General features: G+C 40.4%; 3 protein-coding genes across 3 annotated transcripts; 1 reads left to right on the forward strand and 2 right to left on the reverse strand.

Annotated features, from left to right (window-relative positions):
- The first annotated feature begins 965 nt into the window (after positions 1 to 965).
- LOC110887977 lies at positions 966 to 1,670 on the forward strand. Its single transcript, XM_022135530.1, has one exon. It carries the CDS (start codon positions 966 to 968, stop codon positions 1,668 to 1,670), a length of 705 nt encoding a protein of 234 aa, XP_021991222.1.
- A 4,979-nt stretch (positions 1,671 to 6,649) lies between these two features.
- On the reverse strand, positions 6,650 to 9,164 carry LOC110887976 (G-type lectin S-receptor-like serine/threonine-protein kinase SD1-1). Its single transcript, XM_035979688.1, has 7 exons — positions 8,692 to 9,164; positions 8,433 to 8,582; positions 8,219 to 8,358; positions 7,778 to 7,988; positions 7,437 to 7,674; positions 7,191 to 7,341; positions 6,650 to 7,095 (listed from the first exon to the last, which is right to left on the reverse strand). The coding sequence occupies exons 1-7, from the start codon at positions 8,882 to 8,884 to the stop codon at positions 6,790 to 6,792; spliced, it is 1,389 nt and encodes a 462-aa protein (XP_035835581.1). The 5' UTR covers positions 8,885 to 9,164; the 3' UTR covers positions 6,650 to 6,789.
- LOC118483993 (S-locus-specific glycoprotein BS29-2-like) lies at positions 9,001 to 9,958 on the reverse strand. The gene is made up of 2 exons (XM_035979835.1): positions 9,121 to 9,958; positions 9,001 to 9,077 (listed from the first exon to the last, which is right to left on the reverse strand). The coding sequence occupies exons 1-2, from the start codon at positions 9,956 to 9,958 to the stop codon at positions 9,001 to 9,003; spliced, it is 915 nt and encodes a 304-aa protein (XP_035835728.1).
- Positions 9,959 to 10,249: the final 291 nt, after the last annotated feature.

The raw sequence follows: 10,249 nt of genomic DNA on the forward strand, positions 1-10,249 counted from the left end.
CCGATGAAAAGAAGGAACGAAGGAAGATGAATTTCTTAGCCGATATATATTATATATATTTGAATTATTTAGAGATAAATATTGTTTAGATAAGATGATCAACTGTATTTGTATTGTGATTGTATTTCCTAAATTAGAGATAGGCAGATTCTATATTTCTCCCTATTTAAAGGGTTTTGATTCATGAATAGATCATCGAACATTACAGCCATAAACTCTTTTATGGTATTAGATCCCTAGGTTCTGAATACCCTCTTCATGCTTTCTTTTTTTTTTCCGATAACCTGCTGTTTCGACAGCCTCTCTTTTTCCGATTACCAGCTTCATCGCAGGTCAGCCTAATCGAAGGTCATCATGACCATACCCGAAGACAAAACTTCATCTTCCAAACCCGATGAACAGCACCCTAAAACCCTTCACCCTGCCTATTCCATTTCGAACATCTAGTCCAAAATTCGAGTTCTTGATGGTATCATTATTACCTATTCCTCCTGGGTAAAATTATTCAAATTCCACGCTATCGCATACCGGGTCCTAAACCACATCGACGACACACCAGCCCCAGCAACCACAGATCCAAATTATTCAGAGTGGAAGGAATTGGATGCTTTAGTCTCTCAGTGGATATATAGCACGGTCTCTGATGATCTGCCGACCAGAATTCTCGACACTGAAGCTTCAGTCGAACCAGGTGGTTAAAACTAGAGAAAATCTTTCTGAGCAATAAGAAAGCCAAAGCTGCAACACTTGAAACCCGGTTTGTAAATCTCACACTCGCAGCCTGTAGTTCTGTTGAAGATTATTGCAAGCAACTAAAAGACCTGGCCATTCAATTGGAAGATGTTGACCAACGGATTACGGAATCATGCTTGGTACTGCAGTTGGTTCGTGGTCTTTCCTAGGAATTCGATACTACTGCCTCTTTAATTAATTCCCAAGATGCTGGATGGGATGTTGCCCGCTCCATGCTCAATGATGAAGTTATTAGGCAAGCTGCTCACCAACAACAGTCCTCCTCTGTCTTAGTTACAACTTCCAACCCAAATTCCACGACCCAAACCCAACAGCCCTCTCATGCGGCTCCCTCCACTGATAACTCAGCTGCTGCCAACAACAGCTCCTACCAATCCAATTCTCGAGGACGTGGCAGGGGCTACAGGGGAAACCACGGACGGGGTGGACATGGTCGTGGCTACAGGGGAAACCCTACAGGACCTCCTTGGCAGTTTCAGAACCATCACAGTTATCCACAATGGGCCTGGTGGAATACTCCACCTTGCCCATATCCGACTACAGCCACAGGGCGGCCCAATCCACCCCAGCCCAATGTTGCATCCCACTACACAACTTATTCAGGGCAGCCCTCTTACGGTCCAGTGCCACTTACATTCGGTTATGATGCATTAAGTCCATCGGATCTCCACCAAGCCTTCAACACTATGCAACTAAATTACACAGAGCCGTATCCGGTTATGGACACAGGGGCTGAACGTCATGCTACCGAAAACCGAGGTATGATTCAACTTCCTAATCCTTTTCCTATAACTACTAAACTGTTAGTCGGCAACGGGAAATGTTTACCAATTGAGGGTTCGGGTACAGGTTACCTTCCCATGCATAACCGAACTTATATTCTACCCAATATACTTTATAGCCCCCAAATCATTTGAACTTTATTGTTCGTACGCCGTTTCACACGTGATAATAACGTTTCTGTCGAATTTGACCCATTTGGTTTTTCTTTGAAGGACCTCAAAACGGGACGGCTCCTTTCCTGCCACAATAGTACAGGCGATCTCTATCCAGTCACTCCACCTACCCTTCCGCCGCAAGCTTGTTTTATTGCGTCTTCAACTTTACCATGGCATGACCGCCTCGGGCACCCTGGAACACAAGTTTTAGACGTTTTAACTAGAAATTTTGGTTTTCCATGTAATTCAAATAAAAATTCTCCTTTTTGCAATTCATGTCATTTATCTAATAGCAAACGGTTACCTTTTTATGAATCCACTTCTTTTACTTTTTCTCCATTTGATATTGTGCATTGTGATTTGTGGACATCTCCCATACTGAGTAAAACTGGATATAAATATTATATGGTCATAATTGATAATTTCTCAAACTTTGTATGGGTCTATCCTAAATTTCACCGTTTGATTGCTACACAATTCAACCGTAACATCAAAACGTTTCAGTGTGATCCCGGGGGCGAATTTGATAACCATGCTTTTAAAAGCTTTGCTCAACAACATGGTCTCTTGTTTCGGTTCTCCTGTCCTCAAACATCCTCGCAAAACGGTCGTGCAGAACGAATGATTCGTCGTCCCAATGATATCATACGTTCCCTTCTCATTCATACACAGTTACCACCAGTGTTTTGGGTGGAAGCACTTCACACCGCCACCTATCTCCATAACATTCTCCCTACTAAAAGACTCAACTTTTTCACCCCAACTTTTGCCTTATATCTTCGCCACCCAACGTACGATCACTTACGGGTTTTCGGGTGTGCTTGTTGTCCAAATACCTCTGCCACACAACCACATAAACTACACCCTCGGTCCGTTCGTTGTATTTTTTTGGGGTACCCTCCTGATTCTCGGGGTTATCGCTGTTTTGACCCTACCACCGGTAAAGTCATTATCACTCGTCACGTCACCTTTGACGAACGAGCTTTCCCCTATACCATTAAAACCCCCTCCACCACTTATTCATTCTTAGATGATTCTACGCCACCCGGTTTCATCTTCCGCCCGCCCGTCTCCGCCCCTCATAGCCCCACACCACCTCCACCCATCATACATACCTATCACCGCCGCCCAAAAACTACCACAACCGCCCCACCGCCTCCTGCTGCTACGGCAGCACCGGTCCAGCCTACTCAACAGCCTATCGATGTTTCCTCCCAGCCCAATCCTCAGTCTACTACGACTATTCCTTCCCAACATTCTCTCCCCACTAACACCCACCCAATGACCACCCGATCTAAAGCCCACCGTACTTTGCTTTCCACATCCATTTCTTCGATTCCAAATACTTAAGCCAAGGCCTTTGCCGACCCTCATTGGTTACATGCTATGCAGGTTGAGTTTAGTGCTTTACAGGAAAATGATACATGGGAGTTGGTTCCTAGACCATCTGATCGCCCGGTAACTCGTTGTATGTGGATTTTTCGCCATAAATTTAAATCTGATGGGTCACTTGAACGGTATAAAGCACGTTTGGTGGTTAATGGGAACTCTCAAACAGTGGGCATTGATTGTGAGGATACTTTTAGTCCGGTTGTGAAATCGGCTACTATACGCACCGTATTATCAGTTGCTGTTTGTCGTTCTTGGCCTATCCATCAACTGGATGTCAAGAACACCTTTTTGCATGGGGATTTGAAAGAAACTATATTTATGCATCAACCACCAGGATTTGTTGACAGGCGTTTTCCTAATTTTGTGTGTCGGTTGAAGAAATCCCTTTGTGGTCTTAAGCAGGCCTCGAGGGCATGGTACACCAAGTTCACTACTCATATTTTATCACAGGGATTTCGTAGCAGTGTGTGTGACAACTCGTTGTTTGTCTACTATCGGGGCTCCCAAACGGCTTATTTACTTCTCTATGTTGATGATATTGTTCTCACTGCCTCCTCGGAGGAGTTATTACAGGATATTATTCCCATGCTCTCTCGAGAGTTTGCTATGACCGATTTAGGCCCACTGCATAATTTTTTGGGGGTCAAGGTTACACGGACATCTGGTGGTCTTTTCTTAGACTAGGAACAGTATACTAAGGACATCATTTCATGTGCTTCTATGTCCTCTTGTAAACCATGCACGACACCTGTTGACTTATCAACCAAACTTAGTGCTTCTGATGGTTCTCTTTTTCATGATCCTACCTTATATCGCAGTCTGGCTGGTGCCTTGCAGTACCTCACTTTTACGCGCCCGGATATTTCATATGCTGTTCAACAAGTTTGCCTCTTCATGCATGCCCCACGGGATCCTCATTTTGCTTTTTTGAAGCGTATTTTGAGGTTTTTACAAGGCACGGTTGATTATGGTATTCGTATTGGTAAGTCCAATACGCACTCTTTGGTTGCATATTCTGATGCTGATTGGGGTGGGTGTCCCGATTCTTGCCGTTCTACTAGCGGTTATTGTGTTTTTCTCGGTGATAATTTAATTTCATGGTCCTCCAAGAGGCAGCTGACGATCTCTCGCTCCAGTGCTGAAGCCGAATATCAGGGCGTGCCTAATGCTGTTGCTCAAGCAACTTGGCTTCGCAACTTACTCCTTGAACTGCATCTTCCGCTTCGGAAGGCTTCTGTTATTTATTGTGATAATGTCTCTGCCGTTTATATGTCAAACAATCCTGTCCAGCATCAGCGGACCAAGCACATTGAGATAGATATTCATTTTGTTCGTGAAAAGGTCCGTGTCGGACATATCCGCTTGTTACATGTGCCCTCAGCCTTACAGTTTGCAGACATCTTTACCAAGGGAGTTGCTCGTCAGTTATTTCAGTCTTTTCGATCCAGCTTGAGCGTCTGTCCACCGCCCGCTCAAACTGCGGGGGAGTCTTAGCCGATATATATTATATATATTTGAATTATTTAGAGATAAATATTGTTTAGATAAGATGATCAATTTTATTTGTATTGTGATTGTATTTCCTAAATTAGAGATAGGCAGATTCTGTATTTCTTCCTATTTAAAGGGTTTTGATTCATGAATAGATCATCGAACATTACAGCCATAAACTCTTTTAGAATTCACTGCATAAGAGATGTTACTATTGTAATGAAACCGGTCATCAAATCGTTTCATGCAAGACGAAGGAGAATGATGAAGCGACTCAATTAATTCGTCAAGCCATTAACACCGGCATACAACAACAAGATGCCGATGAAGATCAGAGACTGGATTTCATTGTTACTGGAACAGAAGGAGGGTTGTGGTCCGAAATCTGGTATGTTAGCACAAACTTTAAACATCACTACTCGGGTAATTTAAACGTTTTTAAAAGAATCAAGAACATGTTTGGAGTAGAAACCAACACGGGTGAGAACAATTTCTTTTTCATAAGAGGGATTGGGGCAGTAGATGTAATGTCAGGGAACGATAAGTTTCGAATTCAGAGTGCATTCTACACCCCTGGATTAGATCGAAACATACTGAGTCTGGATCAGTTAGTGATTCAAGGGTATACGGTGAAATTCATTGGAGAAAAATGCAGGATTTTTCCCACTTTTAGTGTTCCAGTAATAAACAAAAGGAATGATATTTCTGGTTTAACGAAAGAAGATGAGATCGGCATGAAGGAAAGGCAATCCATAATCAACAGAGGATCGGATCATGATAAGTACAAAACAGATTATTTGAATCATTATTTCGAAAATCTGAATTTGTCTTCAAATGAACCCGATTGGAACATTATGATTCTTCAAGCAATGCAGTTTAATGACTTTCAAGACTGTAAGGCATTGCTTGAGATGTTAGATGATGTTGATTATGTTTGAAAATATAAATTCAATCTGGAAACAAAATTTGATGAAATGGTAGACTGGTTTTTAACGAAGAAATTGGAAATATCAACAAGGCCTGTTCCTGCATATGCATCCGACAATCAAAAAATTAACCTACTTGAACTATATTTAGTGGTGAAATGGGAAGGTGGACACAGAAATGTCACAGTAAACAACTTATGGGTTGTGGTTACCAAGGATATGGGTTTCGAGTATCAAGATGGAGAGTTTATGAGGTTAACGTATGCAATGTACCTAGACATTCTAGTTTACTATTACAAACTTAAATCGACACAACAAAGAGTGCATGAGAAAGAGACGGTAAAGAATGTGGTGGACGTGAGACGAAGCCGGAGTCAAGAAGATGATAAACAAGGGATGGCTGTTGATCAGATGGAAAGGAACTCTGGGAGTGATGGCATTCCGGATCAAGAAAGAGAACACTATGCTTTCTTTGCAGGGAATGACGGCATGGAATGAAAGGGCTGCAGAAAAGAAGGAAGTTCGATTTTAAGCAAGCTGCAAAGGCGGTGGATGAAGCAAACATGAGTGTTTTAATGCATTCTCGAAAATATATTTAAGTTTAGGGGAGCGTGTTATTATGTAAACTTAATTCTAATTATATGTTATGTATTATTAACCTTAGGATTATATGTATATGGGTCAATATTAGTGAAGAGGTATGATGGTTGGTTATACACCGTTTCAAAGACGGTTGTTCCTGCCCAAAGTAACCACCACATAACCGTCTTTGATAATGTATATAAACAACTTGCCGGCAATCTTTGCCGGGGACCAAGACATTTCTTATTTCTATTCGAATTGTCCATTTGTCATTGCAAGTCTGCATATATTTGTTCTTGTGAAACTCTAACATGAATCCAAATTCCCATGTTTATTCCGCTGCAAATCAGAATGATTCTCAACAGGATTTTCGAGTCCCAACCTTTTCCTTTTTAAAACAGACATACAAATATGAATACCACATAGTCTTAAACTTGTAAATATTTGAATCAACACCAGTTTTGTGAGTTTCGGGTTTGAAATATTATATTGTAAAAGTTATTCATCTTAGATATACTCAAGTCTGTCCTTCCTTAAATTTTAATAAGAGGAAATTGTTATGGGGGATATAATACAAAATACCAAAATTGACGTGCAAACTAAAAAATATCTTAATATGTAATATGATTCCTACTTTCACTTAGAATATAATACACACCCATTTATCACCATTACTCAACAATTCCCTTTACTTGAACATTCTTCCTCTATCGACCATCTGCCTCTGTAATACTAATATCGTTCAGTGAACATCCTGTATAAGCAACTGTGGAGAAGTTTCCTACAGGAAACTCCTTTTCTATGAAAAACGATGGCTTCTTTGGTTGCGTCAATTCACCCTCGCTGTCCATCATCAGAACTACAGATGACATATTGGGCCTATCTCCTGCCTTTTGTTGAACACATAACAACGCAACATTGATTAATCTTATAGCTTCAGGAAGATGGCAGGATTCAGCGCAGCTTGCATCGATTAATTCCATTGATCTGCCTTCGGTATAGAGACTCCATACCTTAATGCAATGTAGAACATATTGGTTATTATGTTGTACTTCAAGTACATGACTCTTTACAAAAAGAAGGTGTAGTTTGTGAGTAGTAAACATACATGTCCAACAAGATTATTTTCGTTTTCAGGATCGATAAATCCTCTATTTCGCTTCCCACTCAGAACTTCCAGTATCAAGATGCCAAAGCTAAATACATCTGACTTTATAGAGAAAAGACCATCTAGTGCATACTCGGGGGACATGTAACCGCTGCAAGCACCCAACAAAATGATTTTTATAGGATTCCAATTTTTATAAGATAAATAAAAAGAATTGAGTAGTTGGTTCCATCATCCATGTCTTACTATGTGCCAACAACTCTCTTTGTGTTTGCTTGGGTTTCATTTCCTCCAAAACTTCTAGCTAAGCCGAAGTCTGATATCTTAGGGTTCATATCCTGATCTAGTAAAATGTTGCTAGCTTTAAGATCTCTATGGATGATTCTTAATCGTGAATCGTGGTGTAGGTAAACTAGTCCTCGAGCGATTCCTTTGATAATGTTGACGCGCTTGGTCCAATCAAGAAGCAGACTTTGAGCTTTATCTGGCCAACATGTTGGTTTAGTAAGTTTTAGTTTCTTGCTATAAAAAGTTCCTAAATTTTAACCAATGTATAATACTGTAAATTTTGTATATATGATTCCTACCAAAAATAAATGAGTCCAAGCTTTTATTTGGCATGTATTCATATATCAACAACTTCTCATCTCCATGTATGCAACAACCAAGTAGCTTCACTAGATTCCGGTGCTGAAGTTTTGAAATGCAGATGACTTCGTTCTTGAACTCATCAATTCCTTGACTTGAATACTTGGATAGACGTTTAACTGCAATCTCTTGCCCATCTTCTAAAATACCCTGGAGATTCACCAGTTGCAATGTGAAAAATTATACAAACCAAAAAGTTGACCTCCCTGCCTAAGTTTCTTTTCTTTTTTTATTTATTTATTTATTTATTTATTTTTTGTAAGGGCCAGATAAGTTTTCTTATTATGCATAAGGAATGACAATGCTACTTCTACTTAGGATGATTCCAATGCAATTTCTGTGTTATGGAACCATCATATTGATTCTTGTACAGAAATTACCTTATAAACAGCTCCAAATCCACCCTGTCCAAGTTTATTGTCAGATAAAAAATTGGCAGTGGCATTAGCAATCGTAGAGAAGCTAAATAATGGTAGCTCCATTTCTTCTTCAAGGCTAGTAGAGGCATTCAAGATTTTCCCTACACTTACGAAAACGCACACAGGCTTCACACATGGATAATCTGTTTACTGGGGAATTTATGAAAATTCTTACCTTCCCTGGATGTTTTGGGATGATTCCTTTTCCAATGTGCATAACACAACCATGTAGAGATGAATCCTATGAGAACCCCGGGAATGATTACAAGTAAGATGACATTAACATTTGCCCCTCCCTGCTTCTCGTTGGAATGTGATGGAGATTCTGAGCAACATTAACATAGCAACCAAGTTAATTTGCATCGTTAGTAGAGGGTCATGTTACATACTATTGGAGGTTATAATTATATTGCTAGACAATTAGACATTATTACCTAACTCAGATAAGGCCATCCTTACAAAAATATCCGGACCCGCACTGCCTTCGGGCAACACTCGCATGTCAAGAAGGTCATTGAACCAGATCACGCAGCCCCTTCGTCTAACACCAGGGTCTGGATTTGCATAAGCCATACAAGAACAATTTTTTAAGCATTTTGTTTTACATTCTTCCAGAGTCATGCTCATGTTAAACCAGGTATTTTCTGTGTCTGGCAATTTTACATTAGAATATTTGATAAAATCTTCTGATCCATTTTTGCATTCCAATGGTGTTCGCCTAGAACAGCCAGCTGACCAATCAGCTATGTCCCAACCCGTTTGATTTTTAGGTAGCAACCTTTTCTTATCCAAGCAAGTACAAGACTGTTGGTTCTTTTCACTGTTGCAGATTCCATAAGCATTACAAATGTTGTATGTATCACAGGTATCTCCAGGGTGTGAGTCCACAAGCACCCATCCTCTAGCATCTTCTACCCATGCCCAGACTTGCTGATGCACTGAAGAATTCAAGGTGACCCTTGATATGGTAGTAGTGCCTTCAATATCATAGAAATCAGACACCTCGTGTTCATTAATAGTTACATGGTGTATAAGGGTTATGTTGGGAAATTGATAAATCCCAATACTTGGTTGATTTCTCCATGGTCGACCTCGGTGTATGACCAAGTCCCCTTGTTTTAGTTTGAATTCAGGATAACCGACAGTGTTGATGGCCCACGTCAATTCACCTGGAGCTGGATCTTGACTACTCTTCCATGATGATAGATACCATTCCTTTCCCCTTACATGATCTCTCCCTAACTTCATTCCAGGTAGAAGAGTATCGGTCGGGTAATCAAAACTCTGCCAGAAAACCCTCTCCTGTTGATCAACCACAACTAGATTTCCATTGTCCCGAAGCTTTGCAGTTGCGTTCCCTGATGTCGTTGTGTTAGATGACCAAATCATGCTGATATTGTTGAAGAGGCCGAGATTTCCCTGATCAGCGATCTTTAACCCAAGCAGTGATGCACCAGGAAGCGGGTGGTTTCTGTTTGCAACCCAAACCACCGTTCTAACAGAGATTTTCTTGTACCAAATACCAAGATATGTGTTCTTAGTGTTACCGGGTTGAAAAAATCCCAGTTCAAAAATTCCAGTTGGAGAGACCAATGTATCTCCATATGTCAGAAACCTTGAATCTGAAATCTTGTCGAGTTCAGCAGCGTAACATTTATGAAAATAGAGTAAGGCAAACAGAGCTATGGCTGCTCCCTCCATTTAGGTCCTGCTTTATTTTCACCAAATAATGATTTAGCATATTGTATCTTAATTGACTTCTTGAGTGGTATTTAAATAACTATAAAGAAAAAAAATACAATTAGATCCAATGCACATTCATTTAGTTCACGCAGCATATGGACCGACATTCGGCTTGACCATGGGTGTGTTTGGCATGGAGTTTCTAGCTTTAATCTTTAAAGAAAAAGCTCTTACTTAATAAAAAGCATTGTTTGGTTGAAGGAGCCTGAAGTTTTTAGCTTAGGAGGTTGAAGCTTTTGGTTGAACACT

The sequence above is a fragment of the Helianthus annuus genome, chromosome 11, assembly GCF_002127325.2.
Source record: "Helianthus annuus cultivar XRQ/B chromosome 11, HanXRQr2.0-SUNRISE, whole genome shotgun sequence".
In the NCBI taxonomy this organism is placed as follows: Eukaryota; Viridiplantae; Streptophyta; class Magnoliopsida; order Asterales; family Asteraceae; genus Helianthus; species Helianthus annuus.